The 16,712-nt window shown below is 43.5% G+C and overlaps 1 protein-coding gene across 1 annotated transcript; it reads right to left on the minus strand.

Annotated features, from left to right (window-relative positions):
• Positions 1 to 1,862: 1,862 nt before the first annotated feature.
• PSMB1 (proteasome 20S subunit beta 1) lies at positions 1,863 to 15,202 on the minus strand (the record flags this gene model as incomplete). Its single annotated transcript, XM_080700395.1, has 6 exons — positions 15,084 to 15,202; positions 9,361 to 9,468; positions 6,750 to 6,831; positions 4,540 to 4,669; positions 3,345 to 3,451; positions 1,863 to 2,048 (listed from the first exon to the last, which is right to left on the minus strand). Exons 1-6 carry the CDS (start codon positions 15,194 to 15,196, stop codon positions 1,863 to 1,865), a joined length of 726 nt encoding a protein of 241 aa, XP_080556521.1. The 5' UTR covers positions 15,197 to 15,202.
• Positions 15,203 to 16,712: the final 1,510 nt, after the last annotated feature.

Below are 16,712 nucleotides of genomic sequence, written 5' to 3' on the forward strand. Positions count from 1 at the left end.
TACTGGGATTACAAATGTGCACCACGCCTGGGTCATCCATCTCTTTTAATTGCGGTATGGTGGTTAGTTTTAGTTGCCAACCTTATGGGACCCCAGGCAGCTGTTAAAGCACTGTTTCTGGGTTATGTCTGTGATGGTGTTTCTACAAACTGGTGTGAGTTATGGGCTAAGTGGGTAAGAGATATCCTTGATATGGGTGGCACCAACCAGCCTCTGGGGCCCTGATGGAACAGAGAAGTAGATGTAAAGGGAGCTTGTCTTCTCTCTCTCAAGCTGAGCCCTTCTCCTGCCCGTGACTGTTTCCAGAACTCTAGATTCTCCCGGCTTTGGATTCCCCACTCCCAGCATGCACATCTATCACTGGCTACCCCTGGAGAGCCCAACATGCTACAAGAAAAACACGAGTAAGAGCTCACTGTTGTGGTCCCATGTGAAAGACTTGGGGCAGACATTATAGAAAGAACCCGTTTACGTGCCTAACAGGACTTTGTGACAATTTGAATTAAATCCTTTTTGTGTGTGTGTCTGGGTACTAGGAACTGAACACAGGTGCATTCTACCTCCAAGATATACCCTCAGCCCTTTTTTTTGGTGTTTGAAACATGGTCTCACTAGGTTGCGGGAGTGAGGTTGTCCTTGAACCTGAGATCCTCCTGTCTCAGCCTCCCAAATGCTTCTCTACCTCCGAGTTATACTCCCAGATCTATTTTATACTTTATTTGGAAACAGGGTCTCACTAAGTTGCTGAGAGCCTTACTCAGTAGCTGAGGCTGGTTTTGAACCTGTGCGATCCTCCTGTCTCACCCTCCCAAGTGCTGGGATTACAAGCCTGTGCAATCACACCTGGAAAATGCTCAACTTTTTAAGTCTTTTTTAACAAGAGGCAAAATAATCAAAGATGGTCTTTAAGAAAAATCACCAACATGGTAAAATCCCAATATCCCACAGGCTGTCGTTACTAAGCAAATCTAGTATTTCATTATGTTGTACAGTACAACTCACGCAACACCATGGAAATAATAATTTATGAAGCCAGGCGTGGTGGCACATGCTTGTAATCTCCGTGCTTGGGAGGCTGAGACAGGAGGATCGCACAGGTTCGAAGCCAGCCTCAGCTACTTAGTGAGGCTCTCAACAACTTAGTGAGACCCTGTTTCCAAATAAAATATAAAAAAGGTCTGGGAGTATAGCCCGGAGGTAGAAAGCCTGTGTTCCACCCCCAGTACCACCAAAAATAAATAAATAAATAAATTTATGATAATGCAGTTAAAATACATTTACTAGTTCCCAGACTGCCCCCCCCCAATTTTTTCTTATCAAAACTTAGGTCTTCTCTCTTGTGGTCCTGGGGAATCAAACCTAGGGCCTTGGCCATGTTAGATAAGCATTCCATCACAGAGCTACACTGCCATCCCTAGGTCTCAATTTTAACATTACTAAAGTGCTTGTGAAAATTATCTCAGATTTCTGGCTCAAGCCCATATAAAGGCTATTTGCTTTTACTATTTTTTTTTTATTCTGGTTGAATACTTTCCAGGGATGATATTTCATTCATATGCATTAAAGTCTCAATAAAAACCCCCCAAATGGTGTGCTAAATGCCAAGAGCTCTTTTCCCTAAGTTCATCAAAAGATCAACTTTTCCAGATAAAGTCCTTGTTCATAATAAGTGTGAGAAAAACTAATATGACTCATTTTTTACCCTTAAAATACAAAAACATGTCTGAAAGGTGGGACAAAATGAAAGAAATTTTACTTCTTAAATCCTTGTTTACATAAGACTTTTTGTAACAAAAGGAGTACTTCAGGGTTCTTTTTAATAAAACAGCCTTGCACAGCAGCTCCAAGGTACAACACAAAAATCAGTCCTTCCTCAGGGGAACGGTCTCCTCCCGGATGCCGTCTTTGGTCACAATGCAGATCCTGAGAGCATCCCCGGTGTACACGTCTCTCTCAGCAGCAGAAATGAAGACGTCTTTCACCAGCCGCATGGCTCTGTCCAAAGACAGTGGAACATGCTCCACATTCTGCATATTCTTGAAACCAACCTAGAGGAACATGGGGGCTTGTATGAGGTCTCATGTGACACAAGACCAAAAGAAGGTTCCAGGCTCCCTGATACTCTCATGTATGAGGATTCATAGTAAACACGTCACACTGCATTAGAATGCCCTTCTGCGCCGGGTGTGGTGGCGCACACTTGTAATCCCCGCGCTTGGGAGGCAGAGACAGGAGGATCGTGCAGGTTCAAAGCCAGCCGCGCTGGCTTAAGAGACCCTGTTTCCAATTAAAAAATAAAAACAGGTCTGGGAGTGTAGCCCAGAGGTAGAAGGGTTTCCAAGAACCCCAGTACCAAAAAAAAAAAAAAAAAAAAAAAAAAGAATGCCCTTCTGACTTAGATCCTTCTAGCCCCAACTGAAGCACATCCACCAGAAACCTCGCAAATATTCAATGGCAAAGCTCCCACTCCTGAGGAGTACAAATCTACTGAGGTAGATGCAAGTAAACAGATCATCCTAAGAGAGAGGGTGCCGTAACTGGAGGAAAACCCTCTGGGACAGCCCCTGATGCATCTATGGGAAGAAGGCTCAGAGAGGATACCCCAGGCAGGTGAGTGCTGAAGGTTGAACAGGAGTTGAAAAGCCCCAGTACTCCTGACCAAGGGCGGGGTGCAGTCAGGAAAAGCACATCTTTGCAGGGAAAAGCAGGGTGTGGGTTATGGGAGATGAAGCAGATATGCAAGATGCAAAGAGGCAGCTGGGCATGGTGGGATATGCTTGTAATCCTAGTACTTGGGAGGCCGAGACTGGAGGATCGCAGTCTCGATGTTCAAAGACAGCCTCACAATTTAGTGAGGCTTTGAGTAACCCAGTGAGACTCAGTTTCCAAATAAGAAATAAAATTGGTCTGGAGTAGCTTGGAGGTAGAATGTCTCTGGGTTCAATTCCCAGAAAAATACAACACACACACACACACACACACACACACACACACCAGCTGCAATGGGGTAGTCAAACAAATCAGAGAATTAAGGTTGGGAAGTAAATTCAATAATGAAGGTCTGACTCTAGGCAGATGTAATGGTAGAGACCAATGAAAAATATCCTTGGAGTCAGAATGCAGTTATCTGGTAGGCTAAAAATGCTAAAGGTGGAGAGGCATTTTCAAGACTTCAGGTAAGATGCTATGGGGGAGGGTTGAACACAGGAACCAGCTACAGCAGAGGTGAGAGATCTGGACGCCCTGGAGCAGGTGGGGACCCCCGGACAGCTGGTGAGACAGACAAGGACAGACCGGGCAGGACAGATCAACCACCGCCCATAGCTGGCACGCAGGTCTGTTACCTGGTTGTCAAGCAGGGGCTGCAACATGGCGCTGGCTGAGCCTCCAGCCTTGAAGGAGTCTCTCTGGTAGGAGCCCACAGGGTCGAAGCTGTATACAGCTCCCTTCCCTTAAAGAAGAACACAGTCTCTGTAAGGATTGCATCCTGAATACCACCCAAATAATGGCAAAAATCCAGGGAAAATGTGATATAAAAGCCCGACCAACCTAGCTTGTTGCTAAGCACCTAGCTACTAACCCCAACCCAGAACCAAATTCCTCACATTCTTATCTAGGCTTGGTAATCAGGCCCCTTGGGGGAGCTATTCTCTGCCACTATGGCTGTTCTGACACTCAGTGCTTTTCTTTGGAACCCCAACTAAGTTTGGGGCAATCCTTTGGAGAAACCTTCCTAACGTCACTTTTGGGGCAAATCTGGCCAAAGGGAACACCGGTGATGTTCCCCAAATGGTGGCATGGATCTGTCCTGGGAGACTGTATTTGACTTTTGAAAGCAGTGAAATGACAAATCACAAGACTGACTTTCTCAGACATTTCTCTTACTCTGACAGAAAATCAAAGAGCTATTTCAGAAAGGTTCTGAAGACACTGGGGAAGTACAGGTGCTAAATGTCCAAATAACTTCTAAGATCTCACTTTTCAAAACCTTGAGTTGCTGTATTTTGTTACCACTTAGAATCACATTTAGGTCAGATTACTTTCTTTCTTTTTTTTTGCAGGTCTGGGGATGGAACCTGGGAGGCATTTGACCTCCGAGCTATACCCCCTGCCCTAGTTTTTTTATTATTTAATTTGAAACAGGGTCTCACTGAGTTGCGAGGGCCTCACTAAGTAGCTGAGGCTGTCTGCGAACCAAGATCCTCCAGTCTCAGCCTCCCGAATGCTGGGATTACAAGCGTACGCCACCATGCCCAGCTTCAGATTCCTTTCTAACTGATAATGCTAATTACTACTACTAACATATAAGATCCTGAGAACACAGTAAAATAACAGGCTGCTCAATATGCACTATATACAAACTTGTGTGCCTTCTGATGTCATGTACTCCCTCTTAGCCTCAGCTTGTTCTTACTTTCATGACCAGAAAATGAAGTTGTTGGGCTAGATGGTGTTTATGGCTGTGTTCAACTCAACATGGAAATACACACATCTAGGAAACACCCCCACCCCTCCGGCTTGGCCAAAGCAGGACTCTACCTTCTTCGTCCAGCCCCCCAATGATGTTGTACACGTAGTATGGAAAGAAGCGCCTGGAGTAGAGGATGGTCGACAGCATCGCAGCGACTGCCCCTGTCGTCATGGCCTTATTGTTGGAATGCTTGTACATCTACAGGGTTGGAGAAAATAGGCATGGGGAGGCAGAACCTGCCGTAGTCAAGACCTATGATGACCAGCATCATGATTAAGTATACCTTAGCAAGCAGGGGAAGCTTGCCTGTTTCTTTCTGATCAAACACAATATTTTAAAATAGTGAAAACTCATTATAGCCTATCACTCTGGGAGGCAAAAAAAAAAAAAAACTTTATGAAAGAATGCTGTTATGGTTTGGATTTCAATGTCTACCAGACCTCATGTCATAGACAAGGCAGCCATGCTGGAAGAGCCTGGTTGCTGAGGAAGGGTCCCCTCTGGCTCAGCCTTGGAGACTATATATGTCTCTCTTTTCTGCTCCTAGCCTCTGTGATTGAGTCTCTCTACTTGTGTTCTCTGCCTCCATGCACTGAGCTCTAGATTTCTCCCAGCCTAACACAGGAGATCTCTAGAACTATTAGCAAACAAATCTCTCCTCCTCTAAGTTGTGGTTACCAGGTATTCTGGGTCATAGCAGTGAGAATGTTGACTGAACAAATGCTGGTTGCCTTCAACTCCAATTTAAAGAGCCCGCTTCCCATGCCACCCTCATCTCAGCATGGTTAGTTCAAGAGCAAACACACTAAACAGGGCACTGTGAGTGGAGACCAGGGTCAATAAACTGAAGTCATGGGCCAAATCCAGCACACAGTATGTTTCTCTAAGTAAGGTTGTACTGGAACACAGCTATACTCATCTATTACATGTTGCCTATCTTTGTCTCTTAAATATAACAGCAAACTGGGCATGGTGGCACACGCTTGTAATCCCAGCATTTGGGAGGCTGAGACAGAGGATCACAGTTTGCAGACAGCCTCAGCTACTTAGTGAGGCCCTTTGCAACTCAGTGGGACTCTGTTTCAAAAATAAAGAATAAAAAATAGAGCTGGGAGCCAGGCGTGGTTGTGTACACTTGTAATCCCTGCACTTGGGAGGCAGAGCTAGGAGGATAGCGCAGGTTCGAATCCAGCTGTGCTGGCGTAAGAGACCGTTTCCAAATAAAAATATAAAATAGGTCTGGGAGTGTAGCCCGGAGGTAGAGTTTCCAGGAATCCCAGTACCACCAAAAACAAAACAAAAAAAAAATAGGGCTGGGGGTATAGCTGGAAGGTAGCCCTGGGTTCCATCTCCAGTATCCCCCCCCCCCTCAAAAGGCAGAGTTTAACAGTCATGCTAGACATCAAATACTATGTGAAGCTGAAAGTGTTCACTATCTGTCCCTTTAGGATCAAATCAAAGCCTACTTACCCCTTATCAGACCCAGATTTAAGCCCCTCTCTTTATAAACACCTGTGAGAATAGAAGGCTCAAGGGCAGCACATTACTCTTCATGAATCTAAGAGAGCAGTGGTCTTGCTCCTCAAAGCATCTAAGTGGAGAACACAGGCATCAAAACCAGGATCTTGTTGGGTGTGGTGGTTAAGGGCAGAGAAGCTGGGCAGGCGGTACACTTTTGTAATCATAGTACTTGGGAGGTGGAGACAGGAGGATCCCAGATTTGAGGAAAGCCTCAGCAAGTTGCTATTTCTTTTTGTGTGTGGTACAGGGGACTGAATCCAGGGGCATTCTGCCTCTGACATACAATGCCCCAGCCCTATTTTATTTTTTACTTTGAAATAGGGTCTAAGTTGCAGAGAGCCTCAGTACGTTGCCAAGGCTGTCCTTGAACTGTGATCCTCCTGTTTCAGCCTCCCAAGTATTACAGAACTCTGTTTCAAAATAAAAAAAAAAATAAAATAAAATAGGGCTAGGATGTGGCTTGGAAGTAGAACATCTCTGGGCTCAAATCTCCAGTACCACAAAAAAAAAAAAAAAAAAAAAAAAAAAAAAAAAAAAAAGGGCAGGGAACCTCTATAAGGTACACATTCTAACAAGGGGAACATGATGTAGTTCATTGTGTGACCTTAATGATCCAGGCTCAGTGGTACCATCCCAGTGTCATCTGCTAACTTTGTGCCATTCCAGCTGTTCTAAAGTAACAATTATACTGTAAACTTAAATAATCTTGTGAATTGTTACTAATCTTTACCAATGTAGACATGCAAAACACATCTACCTTTAGTCTTGCTTCAATGATCTTCGTCAGAGTTAGACAATCCCCATGAAAACCGCTACATCCAATGACTGTTTTGTCTGTTCTGTAAGGGCACATTCAGGAAAGGCAGGCAGTTGGAAATACTGTACTAAATATGTATTTTATAAAAAAGAATGGGTGATCACTTCAGCAGCACACACATGTTATCCACAAACAGATGTATTTTAAAGCCTTCATCATGGTATTTACTACTCTTAATTTCCAAAACCTACATTTTACAAGAGGAAAAACAGTAGCAAAGGCACATCAGCAGAGAGGTGAAAGGGGCGTGCAAAGATGGAAGAAATGGCTAGAAGAGAATTGGAAAAATGAAGACAATCTTGGATGTCTTTTAGTTTAAGATGTGCTCCAGAGCCTGGCATGATGGTGCACACTTGTAATCCCAATACTTGGGAGTCTTAAACAGGAGGATCCCAGGTTCAGGGCCAGTCTTAGCAACTTTTGAGGCTCTCTGCAATTGAATGAGATCCTGTTTCAAAATGAAGAATAAAAGGAGCTGGGCGTGGTGGTGCACGCTTGTAATCCCAGTATCTGGGAGACCGAGAAAGGAGGATAGCGGTTCATGGACAGCCTCAGCTACTTAATGAGTCCCTTTGCAACTCAGCAAGACCCTGTTTCAAAGTAAAGACTAAAAGACAGTGTTGGGAGTGCAGCTCGGAGGTAGAATGCCCCGGATTTTACCCCTAAAACATAAAAAAAAAAAAGGGGTGCTGACTTAAGCCAGGTGCAGTGGTTCACACCTGCAATCTCAGCTACTCATGAGATAAGTGAAAGGGTTAACAGGTTTAAGGCCAGTCTAAGCAATTAGTAAGACCCTGTCTCAAAACAAAACAGAAGGGCTCAAGGTGGAGCTAAGTGGCAGAGTACACACAGGAGCCTCCAGGCTTCATCCCCAGTACACAGAAACAAAAATCCCCAAACCAGATTCTGTATTTCTACCCATAAAGATATGCAGTATTATTTATTGAGAAGACCAGCTATCCTAGTGAATTAGCTTGACACTTTTGTGAAAAAATGTCATGTAACTGAATTAGTTATTCCTGGACTCTCTATTTTGTTCTATTGATCTACATAATTTTACCAGTGCCACAGATCTTTGATTACTATGGTTTTATAGTAAATCCTGACATTAGGCAATTTAAGTCCTACAAACTTATTTATACTTAAAAAATTTTGGCTATTTTTGATTTTTTGCTTTTCCAAATAATTTTAGAATCTACTTGCAATTTCTTTGTAACAACCTTTTATGTTATGATGAGAATTGTATTAAATCTAAAGATCAACTTGGAGCTGGGTGTAGTGGTGCACACTTGTAATACCAGCATTTGGGAGGCTGAGATCGGAGGACCGCGGTTCACAGACAGCCGCAGCTACTTAGTGAGGCCCTCTGCAACTCAGTGAGACCCTGTTTCAAAATAAAAAATAAAAAATAGGGCAGGGGGTGTAGTTCAGAGGTCAAAATGCCCTTGGGCTCCATCCCCAGACCTTCGCGGGGGGGGGGGGGGGATTAACTTGGATAAATGAACCTTTTAACAAGCGAATATTCAGATACCTGAACATGGTACACCCATCTATTTTATTTAGGTTTTCTTTAATTTCCCTCACTGAGTTGCAAAGGGCTTTGCTAAGTAGCTGAGGCTGTCTGCAAATTGTGATTCTCCTGTCTTAGCCTCCCAAATGCTGGGATTACAAGCATGCACCACAACGCCTGGCTCCTAAGTGTGTTTTTTTTTTTTAATTTTTATTTTTGGCAGTACTGGGGATGGAACCCAGAAGCATTCTATCTCTGAACTACACTTCCAGCCCTCTTTTTTAGTCTTTATTTTGAAACAGGGTCTCACTGAGTTGCAAAGGGCCTCACTAAGTAGCTGTTGCTGTGAACCCGGATCCTCCTGTCTCAGCCTTCCAAATGTTGGGATAACAAGCATGTGCTACCACGCCTGGCTCATAAGTATTTTTAATGCTATTTGTAGGGAGAGTTTTTTAAAACCTTTATTTCCCAAATGTTTATTGCTTGTACACAGAAATACAACTGATTCTTTGATTTTCAAATATTTACAGATTCAAAGGAAGTTATAAAAACCCGCACACCTTTCTTTCACACAGTCTCTCTACAGGTTACATTTTAGTGGTCATGGTATAATATGAAGGAGGGATCTGACACTGACACAATGTGCATACACTTCTATGTCAGCTCATCATACCTGCATATTCAACACCACAAGATGCAGAGCTACTGACACCACAAAGGCCTCTTGCCTCACTTCTTTACAGTCACACCGATTATCCTCTTCCCAACCATCCCTAACTTCTTGCAATCACTAACATGTTTATAATTTTATCAATTAAAAAAGTTATATAAATGGAATTACATAGTATTTGAGCTTGGTTCTCTCTTTTTTTTCACTCAACATAATGTCTTTGAGATCTATCCAAACTATTATATCTCTAGTTTACTCCTTTTTATTGTGGAGTAAACTACATACCCCAGAAGTCTGTAGTATGAAAGTAACACTACTTAACCTTTCACCTTCTGAATTTTTAGCTGCTCCCCATTTTAGATTTTACTTACAATTTGTAACATTTGGGGCTGTCTCTGGTGTGAATTGAAAACCCTTCACTCAATCGAGTGTCAGAAGCAACAATTGAAAAATCTTCTCCAGCAATTGCCAGTACAGTACTGAGGAAAGAAACACACACAAAAACACATCATTTCTTTTTCTTTTTTTCTTTTTTTTTTTTTTTTGTGGTACTGGGGATGGACCCCAGGGGCATTCTACCTCTGAGCTACACCTCCAGCTCTATTTTTCATTCTTTAGCTTGAAACAGGGTCTGGCTGAGTTGCAAACAGCCTAAGTAGCTGAGGCTGTCTGCAAACCACAATCCTCCTGTCTCAGCCTCCCAAATGCTGAGATTACAAGCCTGCGCCACCACACCCAGCTATAAATTATTTCTTCAGGGTGGCAACCCACACTTGTCAAATAGAGTACTCCACAGGATTTACCTGGATATAATCCACTGGAAGTAAACAGTAGAATTCCAATGGAAGAGCAAATATTGGTGGAGAAAAAGAACTCCTGGCTAGTCATCTTGAAAACACCCTAATCCTAAATCAGAACAAAGTCTCCCTAGCAGGCAGTAATAGAAAAACCACTGAATTAGCATAATTAAAATAAAAAATATTTCCTTATGCATGGTACTGATATTATAGAACAACTGAATGTTCTGTTTGTGCTCTTGAGGACTAGGTATAATGCAACCTGAGTTCAGAAAAGTGGGGACAGCTGGGCATAGTGGTGCATGCTTGTAATCTCAGTATTTGGGAGGCCGAGACAGGAGGATTACAGGTTCAAAGTCAGCCTTAGCAATTTAGCAAGGCCCTCAGCAACTCAATGAGACCCTGTTTTCAAATAAAAAATAAAATAGGGATGGGGTGCAGCCTGGAGGTAGAATGCCCCTTAGTTCAATCCCCCAGCACCACACACAAAAAAGAAAAAAATGTAGGGAGTAGAATATCCTCATGTCTTTATTTGCAAGCCCTTCTGTAACTCTTAGCACACAGCACACACTCAACTGGCTGCCAACACATGAGAGCAAAGCGCAAACCTCCCCTTTCCTGGGTGTACCACTGCAGACAGCTTGTGGACACAACTCCAAAGCCGATGGCCTGGGTCCTAGCCCCAGTTCCCCCACCAAGCAAGTGTGAGGTTGTAGGTTCACTATTAACTTGTCAAGGCCTCAATTTCTTTATATAGACAACAGATCGCATAATAGCCAGCTACCTCACTAGGGTGTTTCAAGAATTGAGTTAATAACTTTAAAGCTCTTCTAAAGGTGCCTGATATGTAACTGGTCCTTTAACAAGTGAGGGCTATGATTGTTGTGGTCTGTGCATAAGACAGTACGGTGTGATGACTAAGCATCTGGGCTCTGGAATAAACCAAGTCAAAGTCCTACCCTTGTCATTTACTAGTTGTGTGACCTCAGATGCTCTCCCAAGTTCAAGCTGGCGGTAGTAATAGTACTTGTGGAACAGGGCTACTGTGAGAATTAAAAGACATAATTAAAGTAGACCACCTAGCACAGTGCCTCACAAAATAAATATCCTCAAAAAACAATAATTACTATCTTTACCGAGGCAGTATTTTCACAAAAGCTCCAAAGTTTAAAAGAATGGCATTCCAGGTACTATGACCAACAAGCAAAGGGAAAAAAGCAATAATTACATCATACAAAAGCAAGTGTGTGTGTGTGTGTGTGTGTGTGTGTGTGTGTGTGTGTGTGTGTGTGTTACCAGGGATCCAACCAGGGGCATTCTACATCTGAGCTCCATCCCAGCCTTTCTTTTTTTTTGTTTTGAAACAGGGTCTCGCTATGTTGCCGAAGCTGGCCTTAAACTAATGATTCTCCTGTTTCAGCCTCGCAAATATTGGGATTAAAGGTGTAGGTCACCATGCCCAGCTCATGATGGTACACAGTGGAAATTTTTTTTTTTTTTTTTTTTTTTTTGCAGTACTAGGAATTAAACCTAGGGACATTCAACCTCCAAGCTATACCCCCAGCCTGACTTTTTATTCTTTATTTGGATAGGGTCTAAGTTGCGGAGGGCTCAACAAGTAGCTGAGGCTGGCTATGAACCTACAATCTTTCCTGTCTCAGCTTCCCAAGTACTGAGATTACAAGTGTGTGCCACCATGCCTGGCTTCACAATAGAATTTTTTTTTCGCCTGGTACTGAGGATGGAACCCAGGGGCAGTCTATCTCCAAGCTACACCCCCAATCCTATTTTTTTTTTTTATTCTTTATTTTGAAACAGGGTCTTACAGAGTTGCAAAGGGTCTCACTAAATAGCTGAGGCTGTCCACGAACCGCAATCCTCCTGTCTCAGCCTCCCAAATGCGGGGATTGTAAGCATGCACCACCATGTCCGGCTTCATAGTAGAATTTTAAGAGGAGTACTCTAGCTGGGCATGGTAGCCTACACCTATAATCTCTGTACTTGGGAGGCTAAGACAGGGAGATTGCAGATTTAAGGCCAACCCCAGAAACCTAGCAAGACCATGTTTCAAAATTACACACACACACACGCAGTTTTTTTTTAAAGGGGGGGCTAGAGGTATAGGTTAGAGTTCAACCCCCCAGTACCACAAAAAGAATGAATGAGTGAGACTATTCATACTTGGGAGGCTGAGAGAAAAGGATCCAGGTAGCTTCAGAAACTTAGACCTTGTTGCCAAATAAAAAATAAAATAAGGCTGGAGATGTGGCTCAAAGGTAGAATGTCCCTGGGTTCAAGCCCTGAAACCATTAAATAAATAAATAAATAAATAAATAAACCAATAAATAAAGAGAAACTTAACATAGTATATGAAATGGGATAGAAATATAGCTCCAGGAAGACTAATGCAATGGAAAGTAGGGTAAAAGGGAACACCCAAAACACATTACAAACACACAAACAAAATATGTTTATGTGCTAGGAACTGGTAAAGCCAATCATGTACCTTTGTAATTCCAAACTTGTAAGAAGCAAAATGATGGCATAATTATATGCAATATCTTAGAAGAGAGGTGGGCTAGTGATGTAACTTGGTGGCACAGTATTGCTTAGCATGCAATACTAATGCAAAACCCTGGGTCTACCAATCTCTAGTACCGTCTCCAAAAAAAGGTTACCCAAGAGAAATAAAGGTTGCTTACCCTCTTCAGTTATGGTAAGAATGAAAAATCAAATCCAGGTAGTAATGTTTCACTGAGACTCTCAGACTGGGGGACTTATGAGAAGCAGAACTGGAGAAAACAGTCTTGGGAATTATCCTTCAAGGGATGGGGTGTGTGAGATTAAGTGACAAACAGGGAGGCTGAAAGTGGCTGACAGAAATAAGCCTCATTCTGTAGAAGTGGAGGCTGCCTGAGAGCAAGCGGCAATAATAAATACTACAGAAATGAATACCTATTGAGAAGGGAGGATTTGACTTAATAATCAGATTGTTATAACTATTAAAAGTGAATAATGAGCAGTGATTATTGAACACCTTGAAAACTGTACTATAAAGAATCTGTAACAAGCTGGGCATGGTGGCGCACGCTTGTAATCCCAGCATTCGAGAGAATGAGACTGGAGGATGGCAGTTCACGGCCAGCCTCAGCTACTTAGTGATGCCCTCTGCCACTCAGTGAGACCGGTTTCAAAATAAAGAATAAAAAATTAGGGCAGGAGGTGCAGCTCGGAGGTCGAATGCCCCTGGGTTCCACCCCCAGACCTACACACACACACAAAAATCTGTAACAGCTTTATTAAATGGGTCTAACCCAAATTACAGTATTAAGTACTAGCTAAATATCACAGAAGTACACTGGAAGCCAGGTGTGGTGACGCACACTTGTAATCTCAACATTTGGGAGGCTGAGACAGGAGGATCACGGTTTGCAGACAGCCTCAGCTACAACTTAGTGAGGCCCTTTGCAACTCAGTGAGACCTTGCTTCAAAATGAAGAATAAAAAATAGGGCTGGGGTACAGCTCAGAGACAGAATGTCCCTGGGTTCCATTCCCAGTAACGCACGCACGCACGCACACACACAAAAGGTACACTGGAAAAACAAACATAAATGCAGTGGGGAGAAAGCTAGGAATTCAAGCCCTGGCTCAAACCACATCAAGAGTATTTACCTTTTAAAAACCCCAGGGGGCTAAATACCATCTAATTTTCATCTATCCTGAGGACTAAATTAAGATAACTTGGCAAGCCAGGCCATGCTTGCAATCCCAGTGCTTGGGAAGCGGAGACACGAGGATCGCACAGGTTCGAAACCAGCCTCAGCTACTTAGCTATTTCCAAATAAAGTATAAAATAGCTCTGAGAGTATAGCCCGGTGGTAGAAAAGTCCCTGGGTTCTACCCCCAGTACCACACACACAGGCAGCCTCCACTTCTACAGAATGAGTTATTAAGATAACTTAGTTATCTTATAAAATGTATATTTCTCCCACACACTATAAAAGTAGCTAAGGAAGTTAAGGAAATTTAGGTTTAAGAAGTGAAGAGGACCCAAAGACTACATTGCCCTTCTGGCATGACCAAGACTAAAACCAATCTTCTACTCTCAACTACTCCGGATATCTGAATATTCAATATTTCGAATTTATAAGGGCCCGATTAATTTAAAAAAAATAGCCATTGGTTTTTGTGAATTAGTTGTGTATGTTTTAAGTGTACACACACACTTTTTGGAGTGGTATAAGGGATTGGATCCAGGGACATTCTACCAGTATTTCTTATTCTTTATTTTGAAACAGGGCCTCACTGAGTTACAAGGGCCTCACTAAGTAGCTGAGGCTGTCTGCAAGCTGCCACCCTCCTGTCTCGGCCTCCTGAATGCTGGGATTACAAGCGTGTGCAACCATGCCCAGATAGCCCTTTTTATTTTGAAAGAGGGTCTCATTAAGTTGCAGGCGCTGGCCTCAAACCTTGTTTCAGGGTTCTAAGTACTGGTATTACAGGCGTGAGCCAAGATGTCCGGCCGGCTGTGTGTTTTAATGTAAAAAGTTTCAGTGGTAAACTAAAATCACTGCTCCAATTTTACAGATCTTCATTGTCAAGAGTCCTAAACAGAATGTCTTTCAGCAGCTTTGATTGTACTAAGGAAAAGTTAAAAGCAATCTGAACATGAAAGAATACACATATGAAAAGGTCCCTTTTTGCCGGGCGTGGTGGCGCACGCTTGTAATCCTAGCATTTGGGAGGCTGAGACCGGAGAATCGCGGTTCGCGGACAGCCTCAGCTACTTAGTAATGCCCTCCGCAACTCAGTGAGACCGTTTCAAAATAAAGAATAAAAAATTGGGCAGGGGGTGTAGCTCGGAGGTCAAATGCCTCTGGGTTCCATCCTCAGACCCGCAAAATAAATAAGTAAACTTGGAGGTGCAGCTCGGAGGTAGAATGCCCCTGGTTCCATTCCCAATATAATGCAAAAAGTAAAAGGGTCCCTTTCAAATTTTCTCTCTTAAACTAGACGTTAAAAAAGCATTGATTCACGAAATCGAGTCTGGCCAACGAACTCCTTTCTATTTGCAATACAGCAAGTAATAAAACGTTTCAGCCACAGAAACTACTATACATCTAACAACGCGGCCCCATCAATGACAACTCAAGTTCGTTCAGACCCCACGAAGGGGAGGTCCCCGCCAGCAGTTCGGCCTCCCTCCGGAGCGCGGGGCTCCCCCACCAGGGCTTCCCCGGCCTGCGGCCCAGCAGCACGCCCGCCTGCCCCGACGCGCCACGGCGCCCGCTTTACCCTCCATTGAAGGCGTAGGGCGAAAAGCGCAGCTGCAGAGGGCCCGCGGCACCATGTGGCTCCATCGCCAGCTCTCCGCCAGGACCCGAGAACCCAAAGGCAGCGGACTGCATCGCGCGGCAAGCTCCTGCTGTCTCACGGCGAGATGGCGGCGGCAGCCGGAAGTTGCGCTACTTCCGCCCCGCCCCGCCCCTCTATCCCGAAGTCTCGTTGCTCCTGGAGGTCTGCACCGCCTCCCTCCTGTTCCAAGAAAGCTGGGGGAGATGTAAAGGTGTTTTTCCTTTTTCCTTCTAATTTTTTGTACCCCTTTGTAGCACTGGGGATTAAGCCCAGGGTAGTCTATCTCTGAACTACACCCCAGTTCTATTTTATTTTCATTTTGAAACAGGGTCTCAAGGTTGATAAGTCTTACTACTTTCTGAGGCTATACACTTTTATTTCCTTTTATTTTTTGTTCTGGGTATTGAGTCCAGGGACACTCTACCTCCAGTCTTTTTATTTTGAAACAGGGTCTTGCTAATTGTCGAAGCTGGCCTTGAACCTGTGATCTTGTCTCAGCCACAGAAGTACAGGGATTACATGAGTGTATACTTAGGCTCTTTATGTGTTTTGTTAATCAATATTATATTTTATTTATATATATATTTTGCGGGTCTGGGAATGGAACCCAGGGGCATTCGACCTCTGAGCTACACCCCCGGCACTATTTTTTATTCTTTATTTGTGGAGGGCCTCACTAAGTAGCTGATGCTGTCCGCAATCCTCCGGTCTCAGCCTCCCGAATGCTGGGATTACAAGTGTGCGCCACCACGCCGGGCTTTATATTTTCAGTCATGAATGCAAGCAAGCAAGCAAACTACTGGCCAATGTCGGGTGGACCACCTGCTATGTCCATGCAATTCTGGAACCATAAAATAACTTTTAAAAGTATTTGTTTAAAACTTATGCCTGCCAGGCATGGTGGCACACATTTGTAATCCCAGCATTCGGAGGCTGATACAGGAGGATTGTGGTTTGCAGACAGCCTCAGCTACTTAGTGAGGCCCTTTGCAATTCAGTAAGACCAGTTTCAAAATAAAGAATAAAAAATAGGGCTGGGGATATATCTTGGAGGTAGAATTCCCCTGGGTTCCATCCCCAGTGACAAAGGATTTTCTTCAGTGGTTATGACCAGGAAAGTATAATATTGTGTGCCATTATTGGAAAATTGCTCCAGTATTGATTTCCAATAAAAATGTAAAAGGCACTCACACAGGGAACAAAAATACAGCTTTGCCTGTTATACTTCAGAACTCCTCCTCCCCCTTTTTTGCCATGATATTAATCCATAGTAAGAATGTAGAGAGAACTCAAGCCTTTAACCCTAAAAAATCTGTAGAAGCGACTGAAAGCCCTAAGATCACAGTGAGCACAAGCTATCCTAAGATCACAGTGACTCTGCCTGGTGCCTTTTAAAGCCATAAAGGTAGCAAGAGCCTCATGCTTTGCTTTTAAAGATTATACACAACTGCAATGGCCTCCTCTTTCTTGTGACCCAGCTATCATATGTGGACTATAACTCCATGTGTTACTTCAAAGCACCCATAATTGATAGGCACCTCATACGGCCTGATATAACAGAGGTAGAAA

The sequence above is a fragment of the Muscardinus avellanarius genome, assembly GCF_963383645.1.
Source record: "Muscardinus avellanarius genome assembly, chromosome: 8".
NCBI lineage: Eukaryota > Metazoa > Chordata > Mammalia > Rodentia > Gliridae > Muscardinus > Muscardinus avellanarius.